This window comes from Neodiprion virginianus, chromosome 5 (genome assembly GCF_021901495.1).
Source record: "Neodiprion virginianus isolate iyNeoVirg1 chromosome 5, iyNeoVirg1.1, whole genome shotgun sequence".
NCBI lineage: Eukaryota > Metazoa > Arthropoda > Insecta > Hymenoptera > Diprionidae > Neodiprion > Neodiprion virginianus.
This window is the reverse complement of record NC_060881.1, coordinates 31,156,968-31,172,177: the sequence shown is the minus strand read 5'-3', so window position 1 is coordinate 31,172,177 and position 15,210 is coordinate 31,156,968. Positions and strand designations below refer to the sequence as shown.

General features: G+C 37.2%; 3 protein-coding genes across 23 annotated transcripts; 1 reads left to right on the top strand and 2 right to left on the bottom strand.

Moving 5' to 3' along the window:
• Positions 1 to 26: 26 nt before the first annotated feature.
• On the top strand, positions 27 to 4,702 carry LOC124305813 (KAT8 regulatory NSL complex subunit 2). 9 transcript variants are annotated; one of them, XM_046765680.1, is made up of 9 exons: positions 27 to 165; positions 1,046 to 1,292; positions 1,414 to 1,595; positions 1,702 to 1,870; positions 3,118 to 3,296; positions 3,378 to 3,514; positions 3,674 to 3,799; positions 3,859 to 3,999; positions 4,131 to 4,702. In XM_046765680.1, the coding sequence occupies exons 2-9, from the start codon at positions 1,051 to 1,053 to the stop codon at positions 4,377 to 4,379; spliced, it is 1,425 nt and encodes a 474-aa protein (XP_046621636.1). In that variant the 5' UTR covers positions 27 to 165; positions 1,046 to 1,050; the 3' UTR covers positions 4,380 to 4,702. The 9 variants fall into 9 exon arrangements, with proteins under 9 accessions (XP_046621636.1, XP_046621637.1, XP_046621638.1 ...); XM_046765681.1 differs by having other exon boundaries at positions 28 to 165; positions 1,049 to 1,292; XM_046765678.1 differs by lacking the exon at positions 27 to 165 and adding an exon at positions 580 to 890 and having other exon boundaries at positions 1,049 to 1,292.
• Positions 1,834 to 13,449, bottom strand: LOC124305810 (zinc transporter foi). Of its 13 annotated transcripts, none has more exons than XR_006908451.1 (14): positions 12,152 to 12,312; positions 11,119 to 11,567; positions 9,300 to 9,370; positions 8,927 to 9,170; positions 8,622 to 8,791; positions 8,336 to 8,536; positions 8,126 to 8,258; positions 7,751 to 8,026; positions 7,468 to 7,644; positions 7,151 to 7,338; positions 6,858 to 7,048; positions 2,776 to 2,901; positions 2,505 to 2,612; positions 1,834 to 1,940 (listed from the first exon to the last, which is right to left on the bottom strand). XR_006908451.1 is itself a non-coding variant. In XM_046765664.1 (12 exons), the coding sequence occupies exons 1-11, from the start codon at positions 12,235 to 12,237 to the stop codon at positions 6,902 to 6,904; spliced, it is 2,142 nt and encodes a 713-aa protein (XP_046621620.1). In that variant the 5' UTR covers positions 12,238 to 12,312; the 3' UTR covers positions 2,703 to 2,901; positions 6,858 to 6,901. The 13 variants fall into 13 exon arrangements, 11 of the variants coding, with proteins under 11 accessions (XP_046621620.1, XP_046621626.1, XP_046621623.1 ...); XR_006908452.1 differs by having other exon boundaries at positions 1,842 to 1,946; XM_046765664.1 differs by lacking the exons at positions 1,834 to 1,940; positions 2,505 to 2,612 and having other exon boundaries at positions 2,703 to 2,901.
• A 172-nt stretch (positions 13,450 to 13,621) lies between these two features.
• On the bottom strand, positions 13,622 to 15,206 carry LOC124305815 (coatomer subunit zeta-1). Its single transcript, XM_046765686.1, has 5 exons — positions 15,072 to 15,206; positions 14,530 to 14,775; positions 14,203 to 14,336; positions 13,942 to 14,032; positions 13,622 to 13,798 (listed from the first exon to the last, which is right to left on the bottom strand). Exons 1-5 carry the CDS (start codon positions 15,087 to 15,089, stop codon positions 13,751 to 13,753), a joined length of 537 nt encoding a protein of 178 aa, XP_046621642.1. The 5' UTR covers positions 15,090 to 15,206; the 3' UTR covers positions 13,622 to 13,750.
• Positions 15,207 to 15,210: the final 4 nt, after the last annotated feature.

The window sequence follows — 15,210 nt, the reverse complement described above, 5'->3', positions numbered from 1 at the left end:
GATGTCGTCTCCGGTGTGTCTGGCATGTTATTATTGTCGCATCGTTATCATCCGTGTGTATAAACTGTAGCAAGACTGTTCGACGGGCCGTTGCTGACCTTCGAGGAAAAGTTTTTCTTTCGCTGTAACTCCGTCAACAGTGTCGCAGCGGTGGGACCGTTCGTTGTGAGTATTTCAGCTTCACGCCGAGCCTTGCTCCTCGTAAAATCGAGTACCAACCGAGCCGAGTCCGTTCAATCGTTTCCGAATAACGATATCATTGTTTTAATGCTTTTTTCGGAAATTACATACTACATTCGACACGTTGTATGTACCGTACATACGTACGCTGCGAACCTTCTGTCGCAGTGATCTCGACAGTAACAAAATGGCGACGGCAAAACCCGTTAATCGGATCCGTTGTCGACGCCTCTCGACCGCGTTACTTGACCCGAAAATTCCATCCGATGTCGTCGAATTGACTTATACCATTTTATAAATCTGTTCATCACCTCAAAATTCTCCCCGCATTCTCAAATTCATCAATAACGTAAAATCATTTTAATACATTATACATGCACATGCATTTAGTGTCATAATATCGATACATCGCCGCCATTATTATGCGATCGATATTAATGGCGGCAAGTTTGAATACGGATGAATAGCGCCTTGCGTCATTTGGTTTTTGGTAATCTTCAAGTAAAAATCAAACGCGCAATTAATTGTAAAAAATATCAAAACGAACGAATTGTGAAAAAGGGGTGGCAATAGAGTTGAATATTGGTCAAAGGAATGCTTCCTCAAATGTAGAGAAACATCAAAAATCGGAGAATTCATACTGATGGAGCTCGATTATTAGCAAGTTTAGCGCAATTGCACTCTTTCACCACTTCTCACAATGCCAAAAAGTATGTGTTTTGCCTAATTCCACCGAATCACAACATGGAACAACAATTTCTCTGAACCAATTCAATTGAATTGAACTTAGTACTGAAGTCTCAATATTTTTTTTGTAGTTACCTGGTTTTTAAAGTTAATTTTTTATATCCACCGTTATTTCCAGAAGCAATGTTTCGTGTGCCAAACGCAACTGCAACCCGAATTGGACCTGGAAAGAGTTCATCTGAAAGTCAAAGTTGTTCTTACGGATCATACGAATGCAAACAACAGAGCCTTGCGGGCTACGCCTATTGCTCCAGACATATTTTAGAGGATAGTTCTGCACCTTACAAGCAATGCAGTTTTGTCTACAACAGTAATGGCCGTAAGTGCCAGAACCCGGCATTGAAAGGTGATCGAAGAGATCTTGCGTAAGTGGAGCAATGAATGTTTATTCAGTTTGAATTTATTTAAATTGAAATCAACTTCGTATCTTAAAACGACGATGAATGGCTTCACAAGAGAAGTTCTGTACGGTCCTTCGCTTTTCAGGTACTGTTCAGAGCATGCGAGAAGGGCACAGTTAGCTCGCATCAAGTCCACATCGCGGCATTCGCCACCGCAGACCCCGGAAACTCTGCTTCTTAATCTAAGCCACTATGTTAAGCCAACAGATTCTAGTGCGGAGGATACGGAGGAAGAAGAAGGAAAGGTGAAGGTTCTGGATCCTTTTGGTGAGGGCCCATCTTTTCTAGAGATATAACACCTTTAATTTTTTTTTAACATTGTCGCTGCTTCAGCTTTTTCGTGGTTGTTCATTAGGTGTGTTCTATTTTTCAGCTGAAATTGATGCCTATAGAATAAATGCCAGTGGTTGTGATGTCCTTGACTATGCAAGCTCTTCGGATAGCGATGTCGAACCTGTAGTTGTCAGCGAAACTTTACGTGGTGCATTCCTCGACGATAGCGAAGACGAAAGCCTCCAAAGTTCGCAGGAGGACCCACTTAAGTATGTCGGATCTTTGACACTCTGCACAAGAACTCGGCTTGGATAATTCATTGTTTACACGTATACTGTCCTGCAACTCAAATATCGCAGCAATTGAAATTGGAATTATTGTCCCTGATGCAAATATCTCACATGCAAATTATAAATTTGAGCTTCTCATTTCTATTCAAATTATTTGCAGGGATACGAAGTTTTCAATCTACTTTAAAGTTATGAATTCATGAAATGATCACAGAATTTTTTAGAATGATTTTTGAGAGCCTTAAACTATTCGGAAAATATTAGACATTCCGCGAATATAAAGTGTTCAAATTTCAGGTGCTTACGGCATTAAAGGGGGATGAATGTTCAAAATTCTATATTTTTATCTAAAAATGATGATTCGTCTGATCGTAAAATTTTGCATTTGATTATTGAGGGAACTTTCCAACATATTGCCTGTAATCTATGTGAAATACCGTCATACGCTTTGAGAGTTGTTTAAAAATATGTACCTATTAAATAATGTGACCACATATTTTTAGAAGATTAATTATAAGTAAGGTTTGAATTTTATATTACGTATTGTAACGCTAGCTTGCTTTTGCTTGTGCATTACTAAATAAGGGGACTAAATACCAAAATAGTTATTTACCTTCATTTTTATTGTTCTAACTGGATGTTGATTTAACCCTGAGAGACAATCATAAGCTTAACATTTACTCAATGGTGGATTGCTCGTGATATCACAGAGCTGGGAAAACTGAAACTCACGAAAATACTCTGCATCTACAAATCTTTGCTGGGAAGAGAATTTTAGCATTTTTTTTATTTTCAATGATCCTCTTGCAGAGTTCTCTCATTGTTTTTAAGAAAACACCTACTTTTAGAAATTCCAGCATGAATTTGTTGCACGCTTCACTTACCGTGTATAGTAACTTTGACCTGCCAGACCAACAGGCTGAACCTTTGACATCATGGTCGTTGGCGGAAAATTATTTTTTCTTTCAGACTTCTTTCAGGTGACAGTGTGAGATGGAAATGCTTCAACTCTGGAATACGAGGAAAAAGAATTTAATGATTTGTAGCGATATCTAGTCCCCTTTAGATATTTTTACAAACTCCACAAACGAACAGTGATCAACTTTTCTTCCACGATAATTTTATTTCCATTTCGAGTATTTGCCCAATGAGGTACCCTAAATCTTCTTTTCTGTAGTAGCTGCTTCCAGCGTGACAGAGACACTTTTTATCTATTGAATCATTAGTATTAATTTTTTAAGGCACGCCGGAATCTTCACCGCCGAAGAGGTGATATACATAGCAAGGGAAAAGCTCATCAGGCTCCAATCGCTCTACATTGACCAATTCAGAAGGCTGCATCATATATTCAAAGAAAAACGTCGAAAGTACCTGCACACAGTGAAAAAGGAAAAAGAAACAACCTGTAAGTCTGGCCAGCTTAGATCAACCAGCAGCAATGTAATTTTTTACCAATATTTACTGTTTGATTAATTTTAAAATACAGGTAGCATTCACGATCAGCCGAAAGAAACCGCTAAGGAAAAAAAGATTTATGCTAAATTAAAAGCCCTGAACTCTTACCACAGGCGGAGTGGTATCGAAGCTATCCTTTACAAAAAATCGTTGGAGAGGCGAGCTCAGGTATAAAAAACAATTCATATATTAAAATTTCGTTATCATCATTGATTGAAAGGAAATATATTTTTCAACATTTACTCACAACTCAAAGTGAAAAAATTGAAACTTTTACAACATAAAGTATAGCATATAGCAAATGTATTTAACATAATTTTCATTTACCAGGCAACCGAAGGTCCAGCGCAGAAGCCTCCCAACGTTACGAAGTGCATTTTCACCGAAGGCGGAGTGAAGTGTGGGGAAAGAACGCTACCGGCAGCAAGACATTGCCGTAAACATATACTAAAGGTGAATTAATGTTAATTCGACAGTTGATCGTTAATTTAGTAATTCTTCTTAACATGCAGGATCAGCATCAAGTATTGTTCAAAGCCTGTGGAGCTGTTAGAGCTGATATAGAATGCCACGAGCCTGTCCCAGTCGTTTTCGATTCGTCGTGCGTCTTTCACATGAATTTACCGCCACCTTTAAAACTTGAATCTATGGTGGTGAGATGTGTGATCTTTTCATCGCATGAATCAAAAATAATTAATGCACACATTTGTATAATCGATAACAAAACAATGATGTAATAATATGTACAGTTGTAATTAAAAACACGTTTTCTTTTTCCACTCAGTTTGAAGAAGCGAAACCCGTTATAAAGGAAGCTTCAGTATTGGATAACCAGTCGATGGAGATAGACGTAGTTGGAGAAACTCAAGAAATAGACCCAGATGACGATATGGCAGGATTAATGAGAGAGATGAACGATGCGGCGGGTAAAAAAGTAGCGTTCAATGATAGCTTAAACAGTGAGGCCAGCACAGATACCGCATTCAGTTTAACCGCACAGCTAAGCGACAAAGACGAGCTTATTCTAATTTGATGACTATTGATTTTGAAAAGAAAAAAAACTTTTACTTATTTACTGTACAAAAGTTCAAACGGACTAATTCGTTTTATAAAATACCATTAAAACTCTGCCGAGCACTGTTTCCAGATAATCTATAATTAATTACTTTCTTGTTTTCGATCTGAAACAGTTAGTTGCTGGTTTTTAAAGTCTATCGGAAATCCCAGGAATCTAGAAACATTAGTCTTTATAGTTAAGTGATAAGGCAAAAACTTCTAAAATATAGCAACTTCATTTTAAGCATGACCAATCGATTGTTTGTTCAACTTGTAAATAAATAATTATTAATACAATCAGTGCATACCTGAGTTACTTCATTTACCTGTTCATTTACTCGAACGGATAAAGAGAATTATTCAATCCGTTCATCGATTCGTACGGGATATCAGGTAAAATTCCAAGTTGGAATGAATTTGAATGAAAAATAGTGTAGCTCGAAAAGAAGAGTGAAGTTTATGGCAGTATCTTTTTTCTATTTTCATTGTTACATTATAAACTAAAATATAAATCGATCGAAAACACAATTGGTTTATACTGAATTCCTGATGTGAAATTTTAATCAAATCAGAGTCAAGATCATCAGCGCAAAACTACAGCAAAGGTTTTAGAAAGGTATGTATGTACAGATACAATTATGTCCAAGTTGTTATTTCAAAATGATATTTATAAGTACTTAGACGCTTACACCGTTTTCGATCACGATCAAACAATTTATAATTAAAGAAGTTGAGATAACATACTTCGAAGATATTATAAATAAAAGGAGGACTTGATAAAATAAATTGCAAATAGCTTGTAATAAGTTTTACAAAATTCATGTTTTTCATTTCTAGATATTGATTCCGCAAACGATCGGATTAGAAAGGAAGAAGTTTCCAAAATTTTCACCAATAGTTTTAATCATTGGAAGAATAGTAATAAATTTGGTCGATAAAGCAAAGAAATATTTTTCAGTCTTATTGTTATTAAATATTCATAAATTTATTTTCGAGTAAGGGTTTCAAAACCTGTGATGGAAGCTTCTTGTTATTCAAGTAATTGAATTCCCTTAACTGTATGTAATACAAGAATGCAATTTGCAAGTTTTAGTCCTGACCAGAAGAATAGTTATGGTTACAAATTTATTGCGTTATGGTTAATTAAAAATTACAAAAGGCTTAAAATCTTACCGAGATACGTGAAAGATTGTAGAGTATATGTAATTAATACTGAATAAATGAGCGAAAGTTTAAGATCAAAATACTTTTAAAATGTGGCAAAATAAAAAGTGTTCAAAATTCCTCGAGTAAGATTATATTCAAATCAATAACACGTATATTGTCCAGCCATCAATCAAGCCCTTTGCTTTTCCACTAAGCCACGATAAGACTGCAATAATCATTTATTAATGTTATTATTATTATTATTATTATTATACATACTTATGTGGTACTGTAATAAGATAGTTAAATGCCGACCATATTTTTCATTCAACAAATTATTTAAGAAATCTAAACGCATTTCACTGTTTAATACAACTTGCCTTAAAACATAATTAATGTACACGACGCGGTTGACTTTTTTCATTATATATAGAGAGATTTGTTAGATGTTCGAGCTGCAGTTCCTTTGTTTCTGTCTTGGTTAATCCTTCAATCAATGTGGAGTTCTAAAAATTTACTGCAATTAACGACATGAAACCTTTGTAACACGTATCAATAGTTCATGTACAGGTTTAAAGAACCCCGTTAGATGACAATAAAAAAAAAAAAAATTTTCAAGTCACCGAGTGAAGTAAAGAAAAAAAGAACAGAATGGATGAAAGTTACCTCAGCTTTGAAATTTAACAAATATCGATATAAAAGTAGCTCGCTATCAAATATCTTATTGTTCAATGAACGTGCTGTGAACTTATGTATGTAATATATGTATGCACAAGTTCATCACTGGGAACAACATTGTGAAAGAATAGAAATTCATTAGCATAAAGAAATCGGAGTAGCTGCGTGATTGATTTGGAAATATTTTTTTAAGCCTCCTTTCAATCTCTAGCTTTTTTTCCGCATCTTATTCTTCTTCGTCTTTTGTCTCAGCTCTTGTGAATAAATAGCACCAAGAATAAGACGTGATAAATTTGACAGTGAAATTTTCTATTGGTTTCAGTACTGTCTCCTTGTATGACCTTTTGTTTATCTTCACTGCATTGTTTAGATGGAAAAATTTATTTATCCAAGCACATTGCGTCGCATTAATGATAATTGTACTGAGTAGTTTTTATTGTTGTTCCACTTTACTCTCGACCTTAGCCTCATTTTATCCTTGTTTCTTACGCCATTGTTACATATTCTGATATACCGTGAAGTAACGGACGCGGATTACTAAAAAACGTAAACAACAAAAAGAATGAGACTAAAACTCGACACTTTTGGCCGAAAATTGATTAAAACCAGAATGAAGGAATCGACTACTCACCTCCTTTTCATTTCGTGTAAATAAATGATTTTCCATTGTTTACACTAATCTTGAAATATCTGCTTCAAATCATGCTCGTATAAAGCAATAATCAACATTATGCCAAGTCCCGTTGCTAGTCCCATCGCTTGTAGAACGCACTGCCACTGCGAGCCTCCTTCCGCCGAGTGACTCGATGTCAATTCCGGTATCTGAGCATTGAGGATAAAAGAATGTCGGTGATTCATTTCACTTCGAAAATTTTTTATTTTACTTTATTTCGTGACGAATAACGCCGTGTGAAAAAAGCTTACCATATCCACTAAAGCAATGTAGATGAACATTCCAGCAGCAGCTGCAAAGATCCAGCTTGTCGCTGATGGATCGGCACCTAATAGTATGCCAAACACCATTCCAAACAGACACAGCACGGAAGATAATAGATTGTAGAAGACTGCCTGTTTAGCGCTCATCCCAGCCTTCAGTAGAACGGCAAAATCGCCTGTGGAACGTGAAGATTCGTTAGTTGTAGACGATTAGTTTAAAAAAAAAAAAATTAATAAATAAACTTTAGTACAGTAAAAAGATCGTTGATATTGCTGTCTGTATAATTATATTAATAAAAACTGACCCAGTTCATGAGGCAATTCGTGACACAATACTGCAATAGCCGTTGAAAATCCGCCGGGAATGTTAGCTGCAAAAGCTGCACCGATGGCCATACCATCGGTAAAATTGTGCAGGCCATCACCCATGATGACCATCCATGCAACGCTGGACATTGATTCAGGAGCCGAGTGTACGTGACCTTGATAGAGCGGAAGGACTTTAGTTTGGTAGGATAATTTGCGGAAATATCATTGTTACAGAGGCAAGGGATGGTAAATAAGCAGAAGTGAGAGAGACGAAATTACCGTGCGAATGCGTGTGACCGTGATGTTTCGTTTCATGTTCACGAATAATGACCGTGTAGCTCTCAACCTCATTCACAGACGGATCGTTGTTTTCGCTATTCTTATTCGCGTGATTGATTATAGCCTCGTCCATCTTCCAATCTTCGTTCTGCCTTTTATCAACATCATCATCGGCTGATTTCAAGATAGCATTGCTATTGGACGTAAGAGGTTTTTCTTCCTCTACAACTGCTGCCGTTATTTGGTGATTGTTGTGCTGACGATTATGATGATTGTCTGAGGAAAAAAAGAAATGTTCGAGGCATGAGTAACAGTGATTTTGAAAAAAGCTAATAATCCTAAAAATCATTTCTAACGAACAGCACATGGCTTCACCTTGAGTTTCTGTTGTGATTTCGCCGTAGCAGTATGGGTAGGATGAATACTTGTGTTTACAATGTTTGTCGCTGCTCGAACTATTGCCAGTTGTGTCGGCAGGCTCGCGCATCACTTTAACACGTGCAGGTAACTGAAAGAGTAAAAAACATCTTTGCCATTACCATCAATGCGTTGAAAGCTTGGTGAAAAATATTTTTTTCAAATTACCTTGGTACGACGCTGGTGAGATTTCCTCCATTCGGCGATCATAGTTAGAGCTTTTTCAGTAAAAAAGAAAAGCACCAATCCCATCATTGCCACAAAACCTTTCCACATATTGGTATCATGGTCATGTTTTGTATTCGACAATGGCTCTTCATGCCCGGAACCACTATGGTGGTCGTGCTCGTGTCCCGAGGACATCATAGCCTGTGGAAAATATAAAATTAGAAACATCACAAAAAAAAAATACAGCTTTATACAACGCATCAAGGAAAAAAAGTCTGAGACTCACATGTGGCAGAAGATGTATCAAAGCATCGCCGCAGAGTGTTCCGACAGCGAGCGCAACCAGGAACTGTATAAACTGGTGGTAGTAAGTTTTATTCATGACCGGAATCACGACTACTCCGAGCAAGCCGCATAGGCTTATAATTAGAATACTTAGTGAAGACCAAATCCAAACTGCGAGGAAAAAAGTAAATGAATAAATATAATGTAAATAACGATATAAAAGTTCTTGTGTAAATGCGTGAGTCATTTTCCTCAAAAGCGTTGACAAATTTCGTATTAACTATCGTTCATTGTTATTCAACCAACCTTGCCACATGTGTTGAGACATTGAATTTGCTTCGGATTCGTTTCCTACGGTCATGCCTGCTACGGTAGATAAATTCTCAGGGAATTGGATACACCCTCTCGGATCAGAGCTTGCTAATTGATAAACTAGGGCAGGGCAAATCCTTTCCAAAAGCCAACCAGGCAATGTGGTGTTATTGTCACTTTCCGACCAGTGAGAATTGTTGCCGGCAAATTTATCCAGCAATTCTTTGCTTCTGAGGCACTGAAAGTAGACAATGTAAAATAAATATTGAGTTTGATTAAAGATTTTTACACGCTCTATCGCAGGCATGATTTCTTTATGTAGCTATTGACCACCTCGGAATGAATAGATGAAAGGTTCAACATTTACCCTTTGGTTTTTGGCACTTTTATTAAGTCCATTGTTAGGTTGAGAAGTGTTATTCGTGAGGTTATCATCATCTGCAACGTAAGAAAATAATTTCAGCGAATTGTCCAGGGTATGGGGTTTCGGTAATGGCTGTAGACTAAAAATCGCAATCTAGGTCGACCAGAAGCAGCGTCTTATAAACACAAGAAGAGTTACATCTTCGGCCTAGATACGTATGATTAAAATGGGAAAAAAAAAAACGTTGCAAGTATAATATTTTAGGACAAAGAATAAGTGAGTTGCCCTTGAAGAAAATTGGAACAACAAATGGAGCGGAAACACCTGACCGATACATAAAGTAATGATACATTTTGCATTTATAACACTGTTATGCGACAGAATATGGAAAAACATGCAACAAAAAAAAAACACATACGAATCAAGCATCATAAAAAAAAAACATTCAATACTGAAGTATCGACGGAATAAGCAAAAACGTATAATGAAGAAAACATACACAAATCAAGCATTATAAAACATGCGTTATTGAAATACCGACAGAGTGAGTAAAAACATACAACGAAGAAAACTTACATAAATGGAGTACCATGGAAATTGCAATACTGAAAGATAGTCAGAATGAGAAAAAACATACAATGAAGAAAAGATACAAATATAGAGCATAGTAAAACATGCAAAATTGAAATATCGAAAGTGATAAGAAGCAAGACTAAACTCAAGGGTTGGAATGCTGTGAAAAATTGCCGAACCAAAAAATTGGTGAGAATTAACTTTTAAACTTTATCAGCCGCCGGTTTCATATGGCTCGTTAACGTCCGATATGACGGACTTGTACGTATCGTATAATGTTCGCGAGTAGATAAGCTCAACATGCAAATGATACGATAAAAATTCTAGGGAGATATCGCTATCGGAAATAACCGCAGTCAAGTTCTGTGATGTCTTTGGCGAGAAGAACCAGGCAAGACAACCTTGCAATTGATTGCTCGCTAATAAAATCATTGACCAATATATCAAGCTCTGGTTCACAAGCGTCTTGAGTTTTTAGTCTGTTCAAATCTAGGTTTCAAGAGCGGTCAAGTTTTTAACAGTCAGAAAAGAACTACAAGAGCAAGGATAAGTGTTCAATTTTTTTACTAACAACGTCGGCTTTAGAGATCAAATAATCCTTACAAAGAATAATTGCCTCCAATAAAATCAGAGGCTGCAACAATACAAGCAGATATTATTGATTTGTAAAACAATTGGACAAGTTCACTCAACTGATTGGATGGCATGCGTTACTTCAAGGGTCAACTGAGCATAATTGAGGTATCTTTAATATCAAACCAATGGAGAGTCCGATGTTATACAATATAATTATACAAAATATGGCCTGTCTACCGTTCCAAAATTCAATTCAAAACAATTTTGTTTTAAATCCCTTCATGCTATGAGGACAAAATCGTACTTATTAGTATAGGTGTAAGTACTACGTACAGTTAGTAAAAATATGGTTAATGAGAGCTGGTATAAATATTTCTCTGGTATAATTGTATTTTACTTCCTTTAAAAAGCATATCTCAAATTTTTTTTGCAACGATATTGAGTGGTTTAATCGGGTCAGGGAAAATTGTGCCAACCCTGATATTCAGTCGTGTTGTAATTATTCTGTTAAAATTCGAACCGTCTCAAATGAAGAAAACAATTATAGCAATGTTTCGAATTGATTTTGAACCAGAGTTCAATTTTTGGTTATTTAATTGTTTGACAAAGCAACGTTTGTGTACAAATGACAAAAACTTTGGTAGTGAATGTTGTAGTTAAAATAAAAACTCACCAATTCTACTAAATTTATCGCTTTGGACCGATGTACAATTGTCATCTTCCTGAAGTCTGAGTTTTTGTAGTAGCCTTTCGAACCCTTCAATTGTCATGCTATCTCCATTTCCATAATCCCTGAAAATTCTCTTTGTGAAATTAGACTCATCATCATCATCATCTGTGTGTCTCCGTTTCCTGAGCCTAAGTTCATGACCACCGGGTTCCGATTCAAGCGGGTCAAACGCATCCTTCATATTTTTTATTCTACCTATTTCTCTTGAACTAATTTGGTGTTTCAACGGCTGCAAACGATCATCGTTGGCTGAATCTATGAGATCCAGTGGTCCTGGCAAGGAAGAGAGGCGTGAAATTTGTCCATCAGTGTGGGCAGAACACGGAGCGTGTGCAGCGCACAAAACGCAGACGACGCAGACCGTAACGAAGTTTTGAGACATTACGTCAATCCTGCAAAAATTGAAAGAACAAGTATTATTAACAGGTTTAATAAAGCGACTTATACTTTGATTATTTGTATGCCTGTCAAGATGTGAAAAACCTTGTACAACTAATAAATTTGTAAATAAATACCAGGAGGGGAGAACAGAGAAGAGCAAGCCATGCTCTGGAAGAATGAAGGAAAATTGTGAGTAAGGAAATAGAAGAGATTGTTAAACAAAGGCAAAAGTTGAAATTGAATTACGATAAGAATTTTTCCCCGGTCGTTAAATTGTACTTCTTGATTACTTATTGCGTATATATGTGTGTATGCATGTATGTATGTATGTATGTTTACCGCCAAATGCGGTTACGCGCTTCATTGTTTGACGCGTTTTGAATATTATAACCATTTGTAGATAATTGAAGAAAACAGATAAATAACAGATGAGCGACCAATATGAAAATTGATCTATTCCCGTATTTATTTTACAATGATAATTCTCTTTCGGTGTTTCTATTTATATCTAATTGAGAAGAGGGATGAATCGTACCGCCGTCCGTCGGAAATAGAAGAAAAGACCCCAGATTTAGGGTTAGAAATTAAATATTACCGGATAGAAGACACGGAGAGAACGGAGAGAGAGGCACAGAGTAACAGCGGCGAAGTCTGATAAGCCATGAGGGAAATAAATCTCATACACGGAACTAGGGTAAAAGTAGAGCCTTTGAACCGGCTCTCAGGCTTCCGCCACCCGTCGATCTTATATCGGAAATAATACTCGTCAGCTATTCTGTCGGGTATTTATCCCCGTCTGCTTGTCTTACTTTTTAACACCGACGCTGCTACTGCTGCTGCTGTTACGGATTTTTTCGCATCAACGGACACGCGCGGCGTTCGGCCCGCGACAAAACCTGCACAACTATAATTATATTACGTGCACGAAGTCGGGGGAACGCGGGTATAAAACCGACAACGACCAAGTTGAGCGGTGTGCCTTGACTAAACAGCCTCGAGGTCTCGACACCGTCTCGACATTGTTGAACCGACGCGCTGATGCAGCGGCTGCTGCTCCTCCAGGCGCATTCGGTTTGTCCTACCGTATACGGTGTTGGTTGATCGGTTGATGCGACACGCATCGCCATGCACCTGCCTACGCGTCGTCTCGGTAAAACCTCGGTCTTCGGATAAGAGTTAGCAACGGTTAATACTTGAGTATTTGAACCTAGTACAGAGTCGGTCACGAGGACATTTGACGGTGGTCCTAACGATTTTGCATTGTGTACGCAGAGAGCACGCAAGTAACATACGACCCGAGGCACTGCAGTCGATTCGTTGATAAAAATGGAGAGTACCAACATTATCGTTGATCCGTTATCTCGAGACAAGAATACACCGTACATTGTTTACGTCCCAGAGATGACGGCTATATACGATATACCGTTTTAATTAATCCTGTTTTTTACTTATTCCCAATTTTATTTCTATTATAGACATACCTATGTGTTACGGAAGTATCACAGACAACCGTGCACCGATAATGGTTCCACCTGTAGGCACACCGTTTCCAACGTCTCCACAAACTCGTTCTGTGCTTTGTCGGTAACTATTGATAGTAGCAACTGCAGGCTGCACGATATGATTTAGTCATCCGGTCATCGAGCTTATACGCTACCCCAATGCTCGGATGCGTGATTGGATGAAGAGAGTCCCAGTACACTCTGTCTCTCTCGCTCTGCGCTGTGATTGGCTGAATCGCGTTTCCCCATCCAATCACGGCACAGGACGAGAGAGAAAAAGTGTACCGGAATTTCCTTTATCCAGTCACGCGTCGAGTATTTCGTCATGTTAGGTGCCCGCAGCGCTCTGCTGGTGGCTGTGAGCCAGAATTTTAAAAAAGGCTAAATCTCTGATTCAAATTTGACTGAAACGAAAATAAATAATTGACGTAAACTCAGCTTTGCGATCACGTAAACTACAATGCATATTCGACTGAAAACTGGGGCGTCACATGGATGTAAAACTGAAAGTTTTTCCTCATTCAATTTCATGTGACGATACTTCATATAATCAATTTTAACGATTTATAATCATGGTCGTTGCTAGTTTATTCACATAGTTTATTCACATAGATCATGTAATATTTTTTTTTTCACTCACGTCACGTGCTCCATTTTTTACTTTTTCTTAACATTAATTTTATAAAATTAAATTACTTCAATAACGACCATTTAAGTTGCTCTTTTGCTGACTGTATGACCTGTAAGAATAAAATGAATAAATATTAATTACAGTCTAAAGACAAGTCACGATAGGATTACACTGAAAGATCGATATTTCATAATATAGGAAAAAGAGACATGGTAGAAAGTGAAGACTGAAATAAGGGGTATACATTCTCACCTGTGCTACCGTTTGCTCGCCAAGTGGAATGTCGTCTGTTCGCAGTGCTACCCGTGTCACTACGCTACTCGCGTCGGCATCCAAAATAATGCTAAATAACAGAAATATCTTAATTTGTGTGAGGAATAATTAACCATAAGCTGAGCTCGGATTCAATTCATATGGGTTTCGGAATTTTTTTTTATGAAGTGCAAACTAGCTTTACTAGTTCATAAAAATATTTTTCAATCATCTGGAAATCCAATATCTCAGAAAACTTACCCACTATCGCAGATTTCATCCATAGCCAGCATCACAATATCCAGACTATCAAGCACTGCTCTCTTTTCAACATTCTTTCTCAAAATTTGACTTATGGAATCATATAAGCAATTCAGCACGCTCATAAGAATTAGCTGTAACGTGAAACAATTTAAAAATCTCTAATTATAGTTTAACGAAGAATTATTCACTGTCAAAGAAGCGAATGATAAATCCTAACCAGTTGGGTTAGTGAAAATCCTATTATTCGCCAACATGAGCAGCTAGAAGTAGATATTTGCATTGTTCATTTACAAAAAGATAAGAACAAAAGAAAACATGACAAACCTCGTTTTCACGAGAGCTGCCCATTACATAGAAGAATAGATCGACATTGCTCTTATAAACACACGTCAGACCATCCAGCATGATAATTTCTGTGTTAGCTCTGTGTGTCTTGTTGAAGAGATTTTTCTCAAAGGCTTTCTGCTCCTTTGAAGTTGGAAATACATTCTTGTCGTAATACTTTGCCAGTATTCTGTTGCCATCATTATCCAGTATCACCATACCCTTGACGGTGTATAGTGAGGGTTCCTGATAAAAAAGACACGTCATTATAACAAGATTGTTCAACGAAAAGAATGGATTCATTGGAAAAAACAGATGAACCAATTAAATTTGACGAGTAACGTCATTCGAAATAAATTAAGTAGAAATTCTTAGGTTAGGTTAGGTTAGGTTGAGTCGAAGCGACACAGTCAAAAACCGTCAAATATTCGACGACCGTACATAAGTGGTCAGGAATATGACAGAGAACCGTCAGCCCGTCGGATGATTGTTCGATCTTAAATAATAGGTTGGAAAAAGACATATTTAAATAGTAAACGTACCAGCAACTGATCGTCCATGTTTTCGCGTAAAAGTCAACGGGCAACCGCTCTGTTTACGTGTCAATTTGCTCGATTCGGATTTCAGTTCCTGCGTTCCTTTGGTTATACTTTGCAGGCTACTGTCGATAAAAAGGGTCGT

Excerpts from the sequence above, each read along its gene's own strand:
- LOC124305813 (XM_046765676.1), top strand. Across the intron at positions 1,871-3,117 it reads TCGCAGGAGGACCCACTTAA|TATTAATTTTTTAAGGCACG; the intron begins GTATGTCGGATC and ends TTGAATCATTAG. Across the intron at positions 3,297-3,377 it reads AAAGGAAAAAGAAACAACCT|GTAGCATTCACGATCAGCCG; the intron begins GTAAGTCTGGCC and ends TTTAAAATACAG.
- LOC124305810 (XM_046765664.1), bottom strand. The coding sequence starts at position 12,237 with ATGAGATTTATTTCCCTCATGGCTTATCAGACTTCGCCGCTGTTACTC. Across the intron at positions 7,645-7,750 it reads CGGTCACACGCATTCGCACG|GTCACGTACACTCGGCTCCT; the intron begins GTAATTTCGTCT and ends CGCTCTATCAAG. Across the intron at positions 7,339-7,467 it reads CGAATTGCCTCATGAACTGG|GCGATTTTGCCGTTCTACTG; the intron begins GTCAGTTTTTAT and ends CACGTTCCACAG.
- LOC124305815 (XM_046765686.1), bottom strand. Across the intron at positions 14,033-14,202 it reads GATGAAATCTGCGATAGTGG|CATTATTTTGGATGCCGACG; the intron begins GTAAGTTTTCTG and ends TCTGTTATTTAG. Across the intron at positions 13,799-13,941 it reads GCGAGCAAACGGTAGCACAG|GTCATACAGTCAGCAAAAGA; the intron begins GTGAGAATGTAT and ends TTATTCTTACAG.